Here is a 13752-nt window from a genome sequence, read left to right as displayed (position 1 = left end):
TAAGAAAATTGCAGGCACCTGTGCCACCTTAACAAAGAAGGCCTGCTTCCTGCACTATGACACTACTAGATTAATGGCATCTATACCATGTTCCCTCTGGCCAATCTCGCCAAATGGGCAGAAGAAAACTAGAGACAGGTGGTCACTCGAATAACTAGGCCCCTACGCCAGTGGTGGATTTCAAATTTTTTTATTACTGGTTCTGTGGGCGTGGCTTGGTGGGCATGGCAGGGGAAGGATACTGTAAAATCTCCATTCCCTCCCCACTCCAAGGGAAGGATACTGCAAAATCCCCATTTCCTAACGATCAGCTGGGACTCGGGAGGCAGAGAATAGATGGGGGCGGGGCCAGGCAGAGGTGGTATTTACCGGTTCTCCGAACTATTCAAAATTTCCACTACTGGTTCTCCAGAACTGGTCAGAACCTGCTGAAACCCACCTCTGCCCTACGCCATGGTGGGCTTTATGGGTGATAACTATGAGTTGGTGGCAGTTGTGGCTAGAAGAGCCTTTGCACAATTTCGTTTTGTGCACCTGTTGTGCCTTTTCCTGGATTTGAAGTTCCCATGCTCAGTCCTTCAAGCCCTGGTCATCTCACACTTGGACTACTGCAATGAATTCTATATGGGGCTACCTTTGAAGAATATCTGAAAACTTCTGCTGGTGCAGAACACAGCTGCATGGGCAATTCTTGGGGTCCCTAGCTTGGCTCATGTTATACCACTATTCCATGAGATACACTGACTGTCAGTTTGCTTCCGCATCCAATTCAAGGTGTTGGTTATCACCTTTAAAGCCCTTCATGGCATGGGTCCAAGCTATCTTGAGAAACTGGCTCACCCCAATGGCATTAGCTTGCCCCAGCTGTCCAGATAGAAGGAGCATACTGTGAGCCCCGTCAGCCAAGAAATTTTGGCTGGTGGATTCCAGAAGAGTCTTTTCTGCCATGGCTCCTGCCCAGTCTAGAACATCATGACCCCCCAAGGTCAGATCTGCTCCCACCCTTTTGGCCTTCTAAAAGTCCTTGAAGATGTGGCTATGCCAATTAGCCTGGGGCCCAATGGGAGTGTGGCAAGTTGGAGGTGTCTAATGAAGTAGAGAATGTTACACCTCCTCCTATGTGCACTTTGCTCCCTCCCTCTCCATCCTGCTTAGTTTTATTTTAATTGAAATTTTATTTCAATTAAAATGAAACTAAGATCTTGATTGTTTTAATGTTTTACACTGCATTTCATTCAATATCTATAAGTTGCCTACAGTCGTCTTTGGAGAGACAGGCAACATACAAGTTTGATAGATGATAGACACAGACAGACAGACAGACAGACAGACAGACAGACAGACAGACAGAGATAGATAGATAGATAGATAGATAGATAGATAGAAGATAAATGGATGGATGGATGGATAGATAGATAGATAAATAGAACATAAATGGATGGATGGATGGATGGATGGATAGATAGATGATGGATGGATGGATGGATGGATGGATGGATGGATAGATGGATGGATAGATAGATGATGGATGGATGGATGGATGAATAGATAGATTGATAGATAGATAGATAGATAGATAGATAGATAGATAGATAGGACCGACCGACAGACCGACCAGGATTATGAATTGTACCTGGAACTCAAATGTTAACCACTGCAGCTCCTGAAGTGATGGTGTCATGTGGGCATAATGAGCCATGCTCATCACTGCCCATGTTGGTCCCTTCCGCACCAGCTGGTGCTTCCAGGTGATCATCAAGAGAAGCCCACATGAAGTGCATTTCAGTAGTCCATTTGTACAGTGACTAAGGCAAGAGTGATTACCTGAAGAGCCTCCCAATCCAGGAGAGGGCGCACAAGATACACAGTGCAAAGACTCTCTTTGCACATACTTCTATGAATGAGTATTGAATGCATATGGATAAAAAGAGTGAGCAGTATGAAACAAGTACACCGAGATAGCTTGATCATACAAAGATGACTTTCTATCATGAAGATTTTTTTAACAGTCTGGCTTACAGTTCTGAGATTTCTTGACAAGTCTACATTCAAATATTACCCAACTCTGTCCTGGTTAGATTTTGAGCTCATCCAAGATCCAATATTTAGTTTCCAGTTTAAAACAATAGCTATATTTGATTTGATTTATTTGATTTACTTAAATTTGTATACCGCCCTTCTCCCGAAGGACTCAGGGCGGTGAACAGCCCTGTTCAAGATATATGAATATATCTTATTCTTTTGGCTAAAAACAACATTCATCAAAGAGAGGGAAATCATTTATACAAACTTTGTTTTGACTTCCCTCTTTCCTTTTTTAATTTGTTTCATTATTCTTGGTGTTTAGTTTATTTTTTATTTATTTTTAAAACTTATATGTCCCTTAGAATTCAGGCTACAGGCTTAAAATGGCAGGTCTGAATATTTTTTTTTCCCCTCAGTGCTTTGCAGACTGCAGACTGAAAAAGTCTGCAGACTGCAGATTTTCTGTCAAGTATTTGCAAGCCATTGGCACGTGTCTCATATAGACACCAGTGGAGGCAGAGAGTGTCACCACCCCTATGTGGAAAGGAGGGGCTTACCCTGAGTATAAAACCCCCTCCAACTTTTTCCACCTTGCTCTCTCTCTCTCCGTCTCTTCTTGCGTTTGTTCCTCATGAGACTTGATCTCTGATCAGGGTACATAGTTTGTACATAGTTTGTATGTAGTTAATATGATTTATTATATGAATAAATACATTTAAGACATTTATTCACGCATCTGCCTCTGAGCTCTTCTATGCTCTTGGGTGTTTCTACGATCCCAACTCCACATTTTCTATTCTCTAACTCTTCTTTTTAATTTAAACTCTGCTTGTTTCAGATAGGCTGAATAATAAGTTAACTCATTAATAATTGATAACAAACATTCAATAAAAGTCCAAGAAGGACTCTGAAGCAAGATCAGTGCAAAGGTTTTCTATTTTCTGTTTCCACCTAAGCAGCCTAATGCCTCAAAACAGACCAAACCAGAAATGAATTTTGCATCCTCATGCTTGTGTTGCACAACAGCTGTTCTTTCAAAATATCTCACTTTAGATACTGGTGGCAATACTGAACCGCAAGGGCTAGTATCCATGTATTCATTTAATTTCTTCTAAAAGTTGTTCATGCCGGTGATTATTATTACACCTTGTACTAAAATATTTCCTTATCTCTTCCTTGTTTAAATGCAGCAGTCAGATAACAAACCTCCAGATATTTTGGAGGTGAACTAATTTTCAGAAAGAGTAATGCAAATTTAGAGCAAGGGTGAGGAATCTTGTTCATCTGCCTGATTCCCTTGGGGGTATTGTCTAAATGGTTCTTGCTTGTCTTGCTTGTCTGCATGTTCCCAGGGAGTCATCTGTGGGTTTGAGTCTACAACTGTGGGATAACTCTAGAATTTAAATTGGCCAGGTCTGTCTTTTTTTTTTCTTTCCCTTCCCCCCCAGCCAAGGGCCCAGACCAGAGGTGGTATTCAGCAGGTTCTGACCAGTTCTGGAGAACCGGTAGTGGGAATTTTGAGTAGTTAGGAGATCCGGTAAATACCACCTCTGACTGGCCACGCCTCTATCTATTCTCTTCCGAGTGTCAGCTGATATGGAGGAAATGGGGATTTTGCAGTAACCTTCCCCTGGAGTGGGGAAGGAATGGAGATTTTACAGTATCCTTCCCCTGGAGTGGGGTGGGAATGGAGATTTTACAGTATTCTTCCCCTGTCATGCCCACCAAGCCACGCCACGCCACCAAGCCACACCCACAGAACTGGTAGTAAAAATGTTGAATCCCACCACTGGCCCAGACTTATCCAACCTGGTTCCCCCCCCATGCATAGGGCTTTACCTCTTATAACTCTGACCAGCATGGGCTTGAGGGGTAGAATTGTGGGAAGCCAAGGCAAATGCAGCTGGAGGAGATCAGACTGGGAAAGACCAAATTAATTCAAGCTGTGCAAATTTAAAATCTCACAAGGGATTAGCTATTCACACTGTGCTAACCATAAGGGGTTTTGTTCGGAACTCATTGTGAGGCATGAATTCAGTCACTGTAGGTTGTAATGTCATGTCTGGGAGCCTTGATGGAGGGGGTCATTTTTTTTTTTAATGTAGCCCTCCAATTGCATTTTTAACAATTGCACACACACACAAAAATTCTGCCCTGTCATAGTTATGACAAGTAAGGCAGTTGCTAATCAATTAAGCACTCCAGTGATCAGATCCCATCTTGGCTTGTAAAACAAGGGATGTGGCATTGCAATGAACATTTTATAGTGACCAGAACGGACAAGATTGCAAATACTACAAATATGGTTTTGCAAATCAAAAACCATCTATGCTGGGGAATTACTCGGTTTCAGAAAAGCATGTACTTGAAGCAGGTAGAAAGCTGGAGAGAAAAGCAGGGGTATTCTGTGTGAACTATTTCTATATTTTGGATAGAAATGGGTGACAGGCATCTGTTTCAATGGGAATAAGTTGTTGGCGCTGGAACCCAGAACTTTTGGGAGAAATCGACATTTACGATGCTGTGTTAACGTCATTTTTCAGAATGTATGCATTTGTGTATATTTAATAAAGTTTTACCTGCAGGCACAGGTAGTACTCGATGTACAGCCATAATTGAGTCTGGGATTATGGCTGTAAATTGTGTCGGTTGTTAAACAGGTCACCAGATGACTGAACCCGATTCTACAACCTTTTTTGTCGTGGTCATTAAGTCACCATAGTTATTAAGTGAAGACACCATTTGTTCAATGAATGCATTGTCTGCAATGGTTTTTTTTTTTTGCCAGAAACCAGAAGAGCGAGCTGCTTTCCAGCAAAAAAGCCATAAATTGTGGTCATGTGACTGCAGGACAATGGAAACAGCTGTAGATGCAGGCCAGTTGCTGAATGCAGTCACGTGTGTCTATGTGTCTCTGTGTGTGTGTGTGCACGCGCCATCAGAACTTCAAATCCAGGTTGTAAGTAACCTTGGACAGGTCTGCCATAAAAGGTTCTACCTGTATTCGACTTTGTTTTTTAGCCAGCAAGATTTACACTGATGTTTTATGTTTGTTATGCCTTTCTCATGTACCTGGATCTAACTGTCAGTTCTTTTAAAGGACAGCTCACTCAGTTTTACTCACAAATCAGTCTCCTTGCACTTGCAAAGGTTTAGCTCAATTTAATTTTCTGTTGGATTACAGTTCAAAACTTTTTCTTCTTTTAGCCTGAGCCAAACATCCATGAGTCACACACTCTGTTACTATTAGCAGAGGAGTTTCAACATGGCGATGGCCAAACATTCTTATTACAGTAATTAATAATTATCAATCATCTGTTTATGTATCAATTTTTCTTTTACTGTAACATTTTTTTAAAAAAAATAAAGCAATTGGGACATGCGTGATGTGTCAGGAGGGGGGGGTATTAAAATCCCTGGTTGGAACATAAACGTTTGCTCAGCAGTTTGGAATGTTGGTACTTATAAAAGTAGGGTCCAGGTTTGGATTGTAGACATTGTATTTAACTTTGGTGCTAAATGAGAAAATTGATCGGTCTGCAGTTACACTAGTGTTGTATCCTGCAACACTTCTGTAAACTAACACTTATTACTGCGACAGTGGCTTTTGTATTCTGAAATGCATCTGTTTTATGAAAGAATTCACCCCACCATCCCAGAAACATTTGAATTTTTGCCAATACTGTTAACAGAAAACAGCACTTACCTGAGACTATCAGAGAAAGATTCCACCCCATATTTTGAAGGACAGTAGCCTCCGCCAAAAAGACTTAATCGGCCCATTATGCTGGCAATGTTGACAATACGTCCCTTGGCTCTTCTCAACAATGGTAACATATGTAAAGTCACATCAATCACCCCAAGTAGATTGATATCTATGACTTTCTTGAAATCCTCCTTGGTTAGCCACTCATTTGGGGCAGTCGGGATAGAAATACCAGCATTATTTACCAATCCCCAAAGTCCTAATGAGAAGAAGAAAAACAGGGGACATCAACTAAGTGATAAGAGGTCTCTACAACAGCATCCCTCTGGAATACCTTCTCTCATTATACGTTAGGCAAGCCAATCTTGTTCTTGAAACATGTGAAGAAGACAGCTTAGAGATCTAATAGCAATAGCACTTAAGACTTATATACCGCTTCACAGTGCTTTACAGCCCTCTCTTAAGCAGTTTACAGAGTGGGCCTATTGCCCCCCAACAATCTGGGTCATTTTACCGACCTCGGAAGGGTGGAAGGCTGAGTCAACCTTGAGCCGGTGAGGATTGAACTGCCGAACTGCTGGCAGCCGGCAGTCAGCAGAAGTAGCCTGCAGTACTGCCTTTTAACCACTGCGCCACCATGGCTCTAAGACATCCGTACAGTATCTCATGAAAACAGAACAAAATTAAGTAACTGATAAATATTTCTTTCTTCTCCAACATCCTCCACTTTGTTATATCAAAACATTGGAGTTCATAAAAGTAAGGGGGAAAAGGACAGCTCAAACAAATCTAACTAATATTATCTCAGGGGTCAAACAGTTAAGGTGTTGGGTGAGGAACCCGGAGGCCCATGTTAATAAACTGGATTTAGGTATGCAGGGTCCAATTCAGCTCTCAAGAACTGGGATTTATGGAAGCCTAATCTCAACTCACAGACTTGGGAAGGTTAAGTAATATTTTTGACACCTCTCCCTAGTAAACAATAAGACACATTGCAATAAATATCTTGGTCACTTCTTTTAAAGTTATGTTTGCCTAAAAAGGATTAAGAGCATTTTGGTTTTGGCCATGTATTTTCCTTCTCATTAAAACCTGTTTGTAACTCAAGGTGGGGTACTCTTGAGCTTGCTTTCATTTTCCCTACAAGAATAACCCTTGACAAAGATTAGAGGAAAGTGACTGGCCCAAAGTCACAAAATGAGAATAAACTAGAATCTGGGCCTCCCTACTCTTAATCTTACATTTTAATCACATTGGTCCACTGGTGTGAACCGCACTGGTTCACACACGTCTCTGTTATGATTTCATGCAACAACCAATTTAAATATGATGGACATGTTTTTATTTGCCTTGGCATTTGATAGTTAATAACAAAATCTTTCCAGTACTTGTGATCATTATTTGCAATGGTCTGTGGAAATATCCTTGAGAGACAGGAGGAGGAGGAGGAGCTGCTGCCAGGACAGTAGTTGCCAGGGTTCCGACAAATGCCCTAATTCAGGGGTGGGCAAATGTGGCTCTTTTACAACCTGTGGACTTCAACTCCCAGAATTCCTGAGACAGCCAAGCTTGGCTGTCTCAGGAATTCTGGGAGTTGAAGTCCACAGGTTGTAAAAGAGCCACATTGGCCTACCCCTGCTCTAATTAAATCATGAGCCTTGAGCCATGGATGATTTGCAAGTTGACAATAGCCAGGTAAGAGACATCTCAGACCTCAGGAGAATGGAGATGTGGGACATGTCTTAGAAGAGACCCTCTCTAAGCCCTTGGAAAGTAAAGCCAAGGGGAAGAAATGTGCTTTCAATTCCATTATAGCAGCCTTCTATTGAAGGTAGTACTCAATTTTGCAAGTCCATACAAATTGGGACAGTGTCCAAATATTGTCAGATCTGTCAATCTGATATATGCCTGGCATGACAAATACCCACTGCTGCTGCTGGAAGTAGTAGTAGTATAGTTAGTCCTTGTTTAGCAACCACTGAATAGCTATAAATCTGGCTTAGTAGTTATGGCACCATATAAGAAACCATAAGATGTGAATTCTAGTCCTGATTTAGGTATGGAAACCAGCTGTATCACTCAGCTGTCTCTGAGGTCAATTCACCTCACAGAGTTGTGTGGGGAAAAGCAGAAAAGGTAGGAACATTAGGTACAGTATATTCAGTGTCTTCAGTCATTTATAAAAAATAATGAAGGCAGGATGAGACCTTGAAAAAAATTGAAATGGACAAGTTGATTGTTAAGTGAAGCAGTCACTAAGTGAGATCACCACTGTGCTTACGTTCTTACTTCAACTTTCCTTTGCTTTACAAACTTGTGAAAGTTGCAAATAACGGCTACAAAATTACTTTTTCATCATCATTATATCTGCAAATGGTTGCTATCCAAGGCAATCGCTACTATTGATAATAAAAATACTAATTGATGGGTAAACAGCTAGCATTGAATCTGGATGGGCAAGCAAAATCACTTCAGTATTTAAGTTGGTGTATTCTTTTCTGGATAAAACAAAGCTGGCCATATCAAAAGCCAGTTTATGTTAATGGATTTCTATGTATAATTTTTGAGGTTGGAAGGCCACCTTGGCTAAGATCATACCATAAATGCCATGACATAACAATTAACTGTTATACAATTACCATGAATCGAGGCAGGAAATGCTGGCTGCATTTAGTACTGAAGCCAGCAAATGTTAATAAAAAGTGAAGGCTAATCTTATGGGATGTATGTACTATATTTCAAGATTAGTGGGACAAGGGAAAAATTGAGCTTTCCTGATGTAGCTAACACATGGCTGTGTTGGTTGGAGCTGCATAGAACTTACACAACATCTGCATGGCCACGACAACCTGATTCAACCTGTGGTCAGGCATTTATATCTTTATTACCAATTGCAATGTGCAATTACTACTTCCTGAAACTGCTTGTGAGAAGAAAGATCAGTCGCAGCCTCAGAAGACACAATGAGCAAGAACAAAATTGTATGTAGTGAAGGGCAAGCAACTTGCAGGGGGGTTCTGGACAACTCCCGTAAATGTTTGCCATCGTCTGTACTCAGGCTGATGGGAGTCTAAAACACCTGGAGCGTATTAGGGCAACCGTTCTGTCCAGTTTAGTACTGGTAATACTTGTCTCCAGTACATACTGTAATAATGAAGAGTGTTGCACAATGGTCACATTGCCCAATATATACAGAGTGGCAATGTGTAGAGATGAGATTAAAAGAAATGGACTTCAGACCTAGAGAAGCTAAGGTCAAAAGCTCCTGCTTAGTCTCTCTTTTTTTTTTAATTTATCAGTTTCAGAGGCCTATTGTCACGAAAAGTGGGGCTAACTCTTCTAAAAATTCACCCTAATTTACACAAGAAGACTATTATTCCATTTTTAGTCAAACCCTAAAAAAAACCCAAGACGGCCTGAATTCTGTGCCAACCTTTGTCTCCTACTTGGCTTTTCACCCATTCCGTTGCTTTGTCCAAATTTTCTGGGCTGTTGACGTCTACGAGATTGGTCTGCAACCGTTCTGAAGTGGCTTCTTTCAGTTTTTCTGCACCCTGCTGAGTCAGACAACCTGCCAAGACCCGAAGGCCTTTCGCATCCAACTGCCGAGCCAGGAGATTGCCAAATCCAGAGTCACAGCCAGTTATGAAAACATATTTCTCTGTCAGGTTTGGCAAAATCTGTTTTTCACGGTACCAACGGAACAGGAAATAGAACCCCAGCAAGGCCACCACATAAAACCACATGGTCTTCTAATACTTCTGTGGCTGGAAGAGAAGAATGTTACTGGAAACATCAGATTATCAACCGAGCGGAGGGAGAGGAGGAGAGAATAATCCATAAACAATTATTTCTTGAATAAACCACATGCTTGGATTCACACAAGTTATACTATAACTCAAGTTTTACAAACCAGAGTGGTTAAGAGTTCCCACTCTACCGCAAGCCAAGCAGCTGAACGATGACGGTAATGTCATTATCTTTCAATAGTTTTTTTATCTGCTGTGTTTTTATAATGAATGATTTTAATGTTTTCAGTGTTGTTATATTGTAAGTTGCCCAGAGTTATTGGATACGAGATTGGTGGCAAATAAAACAGATAGACAGACAGACAGACAGACAGACAGACAGACAGATATAATAATGATGATAAATAAATGATGGTAGATAGAGATAATAATGATAGATAGAGATAGATGATGATGATAGAGGTAGATAGGTAGGTAGGTAGGTAGGTAGGTAGGTAGGTAGGTAGGTAGGTAGATAGATAGATAGATAGATAGATAGATAGATAGATAGATAGATAGATAGAAAAGAGAGGAAGAGAGAGAGTTTCTCTGCTAATCTGACCTTGCATGGAAGAGCAGCAAAGAGAGTGAGCCATAACTTCAAAATCCCCAGCTGAAAGGTGACATTTGGCCAAGGATACACAAAGTCGACTTCAGCAAAGGACTTCTCCCTTGCTGAATTACATTGCTTTTTGTTATAGAGTAAAGACCACCCCACAAAAATGCTATTATATTACTTTCCTACTTTAAAAAAAACCTTGAGAGATGATGCATGAATCTCTTCTCTCTCACACACACACACGCATACCTGCATGCCTACACACCCCAACACAACCACACATCCATCCACCACACCCATCACCACCACTTTATCCCAGTGGCTGTTCTGTAAAATCAGTGAAGCTAAAAAAGATGATTGTCCCAAAGCCATTCAATCAGGCTCAGGGCTAAATGGGGACTTTGAACTCAAGTCTTCTCAATTGAGGTCCAACACTGGTTTTTTGGAATAAACTCTTGATATAATTCTATTTATATTTACTATATTACAATTAATATTATATAATATTAATAAAAAGCATAGCTGAGAAATTCTTCAGGATGCAGGAAACCTCAGCAGGCTTTGCTCTTCTGGTGGATTCCCAACTGCTTACATTATTGCCCAAACCAAGAGACAGGTGTCATTTAATCACCTTGACTGGCATTCTGTATAAATCTACCATATAACAGCGGCCATTTAATGACAAATATTGGCGCCGGAGTTAATAGCCCTTTTCTCTCCAAGGGAGAAGTAGGGCACAATTACGGTTGTAATTCACCTCCTAGCTGAACTCCACCATTCATTTGTAAATGGGTCAGCCATAATCGTGTAACGTCTTGTTTTACTCCCTTTGGGAATAAAACAAGACGATACTATCTTTGCAAACCAGATTGTTCAGCCATTTTCAATTCACTGACCAAGGAAGCTGCAAATGTTATTCTAGGAAGGGATACATTTCCCTGCCCCCAAATGCTTAAATAGGACAGCTGGTAATCACACTTTTTTGGGGGGGGGCATTATTGTTGCTGTTGAGGCAGTTGTGGACTCCTGGCAACTGCCTGAACAAGAAAAACTGTAGTTATCTTGGCAAGATTTTCTGAAGTGAATTGCCCTTGCCTCTTTCTTAGGGCTGAGAAAGAGTGAATGTCCCAAAGCGAACTTTGTGAACTAAGGTGGAACTAGAACTCCCAGCCTCCCAGTTTTTAGCCTGGTGCTTTTAACTACTCCACCAATTCACAGGATCACAGGGCCTGCAAGACACTGACAGGGTTCATAATCTCAGAATCAGTTTGATATGAGAGCCAGTTGGGTCTAATGGTGAAGGCATCAGGCTAAAAACCAGGAGATGGTGAGTTCTAATCCCACAAAAAGGCTCAGTGGCTAAGACGCTGAGCTTGTTGATCGAAAGGTCGGCAGTTCAGCGGTTCGAATCCCTAGTGCCACGTAACAGGGTGAGCTCCCGTAACTTGTCCCATTTCTGCCATCCTAGCAGTTCGAAAGCACGTAAAAAATGCAAGTAGAAAAAATAGGGACCACTTTTGGTGGGAAGGTAACAGTGTTCCGTGTGCCTTATGACTAGCACATACATGCGAGGGGAACCTTTACCTTTAATCTCACTTTAAGGCGTGAAAGCTGCCAAAGTGAGTTTGAGCCACTCATTCTCTCTCAGCCCAACCCACCTCACAGGCTTGTTGTTGAAGAGAATTAGGCATATTTGCCACCTCAAGCCATTTGTAAAAAGTAACAAAGCTGGGATAATAAATAACATTAAATAAACAAAACCTTTTGTTAACTAAATGTCTTGCAGGGGCATCCAACGTCAAATCTCACTGGAATGACTGAAGGCTGGTTTAAAGTATGACATTCCCAGATTCATTGCCTCAGCAGTTAAAAAGAAACTATTTACAAGGTCTGGAAATCTCTGAACAAAACCAAACCAAGGGAAGTTCAAGGTGGCATATGGTGGTTATCACCATTCCTATTTTACCTTCACCAGCTGAGGTGGAAGTTTTGTGCTATGAGAAATAAATCAGGTGAAGGGAAGACTGGATATAAAACAAGTAAAGGGGGGGGGTGAACCCTAGGAGCTAAAAGACTTCTATTTGAGACACTTTAATTAGAGTTTTAAGAAATTAACAAAACACTGACTTGAAGCATTAATTAAAGCATTCTCCCCATTTTTCCAAAGTGAGCTCAGCTAACCTCAGCAGGATTGGGGTTTTTGGGGAGAGGCGGTTAAAGGGGAGACGAAAGAGACCAGAGTGGATTCAATATTTCATAAACCGTTTCAGGTTTACTCTACTTTGAAAATAAGCCGCCCTGTTCAATTTTACGAAAACGGAGCACTTTTCGCCATTTCTTCTTAGCTAAAAAAGAGGGGAGCCGACACACACCCAGCAATACCGCACCGATTAAATCACCGTAAACCCCATAAAAGAAGTTACCTGTTCAAACGTCCCCTTGCTTAGCCGAAGCCACGACAAGCGCTTCAGGAACCGCGATCGTCTGACTTGTTTTTGCCGATTTCTTTGCATTGAAAAACTGAAACTAGGTGGAGTTTACTGCCCTCAGAGCCCGCCCACTCAACTGGAAAGGCAGGCAGGGATCTGAATGGGGATTCTGTCACTAACGTCTTGTGTGTAGCCTGTTGCCTACGGTAATTGTTTAAATAAACTATATTCATTACAGTAGGAGGAGAGACGCTAGAACAAAAGATGTGGCTGCAAGACCGATGAAGCCATTGTGCCGAATGGCCATCAGTAGAGATGTAAATGATTAAGTTTTGATAAGGCTGGACTGAATTTATATTTATATAATTTTAATTTTATAAATATAAAATGATTTACAGTTTGTACAATTTTAATTATAATTTATATTTATGTAGATTTATAAACCGAATGCAATTTATATAAACTTAAAATATATAACTGAAACAGAATACCAGTAAATGGCCCGAATCTATAAGTCAGGAAAGCCTAAGTCTCAGAATTTAGTAAGACTTGCAAAAAATGCCAAAAATAAAAAATAAAAAAGTTTTTTTCAACATGTAAGAAACAAAAAAAAAGCCAAGGAAATATGGGTCCACTAATGGGAAAAGATGAGCCAAGGAGGTTATGGGTAATAAGGATCTACAGTATATTGCATATAAATGCCACAGAACTGCATCCAATTCTGGTGACCAAGATACAAAAAAAGATTATGATATTCTACTAATCCACATGATGAATGACTGAAAGAACAAGGTATGTCTAATCTGACAAAGAGAAGGACTAAGGTTCACCCCTGATTCAGGGGTGGGTTCTACTTACCTTTACTACTGGTTTGCAATGGGGCCGCGCACGTGCCTGCATGCGCAGAAGCATTTTCATGACGTCAGGGTCAGTGTGTGGGGCCTCCCGCCGGTTTTACTACCGGTTCTATAGAACCGGTGCACAAACCGGGGGCAACCCACCACTGCTAAGGTTGATATAATAGCAGTCTTTCAGTACTTGGGCTGTCACAGAGAAGAGGAAGTCAGTTTATTCTCCAAAGCACTTGAGAGCAGAATAAGAAGTAACAGATGGAATCATATCAAAGAGAGATTCAACCTAGATTTAAGAGAAATTTCCTGACAACGAGAATCATTGGAATAACTTGCCTCCAGGAGTTGTGGGTGCTCCATCACTAGAGGTTTTCAAGAAGAGACTGGACAATCA

The 13752-nt window shown here is 41.0% G+C and overlaps 1 protein-coding gene across 2 annotated transcripts in view; it reads right to left on the bottom strand.

Annotated features, from left to right (window-relative positions):
* LOC139312831 (retinol dehydrogenase 16-like) overlaps positions 1-12572 on the bottom strand; it is a 44537-nt gene extending 31965 nt beyond the window's left edge. For both annotated transcript variants that reach the window (XM_070937960.1, XM_070937958.1), the window contains exons 1-3: positions 12502-12572; positions 9165-9498; positions 5732-5990 (exon numbers count right to left, since the gene is read on the bottom strand). In XM_070937960.1, coding sequence (XP_070794061.1) covers positions 5732-5990; positions 9165-9477 — 572 coding nt within the window. In that variant the 5' untranslated portion in view covers positions 9478-9498; positions 12502-12572. The remainder of the gene's footprint in view (positions 1-5731; positions 5991-9164; positions 9499-12501) is intronic.
* Between the last annotated feature and the right edge of the window lie 1180 nt (positions 12573-13752).

Source organism: Pituophis catenifer, unplaced genomic scaffold (assembly GCF_029215685.1).
Source record: "Pituophis catenifer annectens isolate HBS135680 unplaced genomic scaffold, rPitCat1.0.hap2 SCAF_2, whole genome shotgun sequence".
Taxonomy (NCBI): domain Eukaryota; kingdom Metazoa; phylum Chordata; class Lepidosauria; order Squamata; family Colubridae; genus Pituophis; species Pituophis catenifer.
The sequence above is the reverse complement of the archived record's forward strand: the minus strand, read 5'-3'. Positions and strand labels throughout refer to the sequence as shown.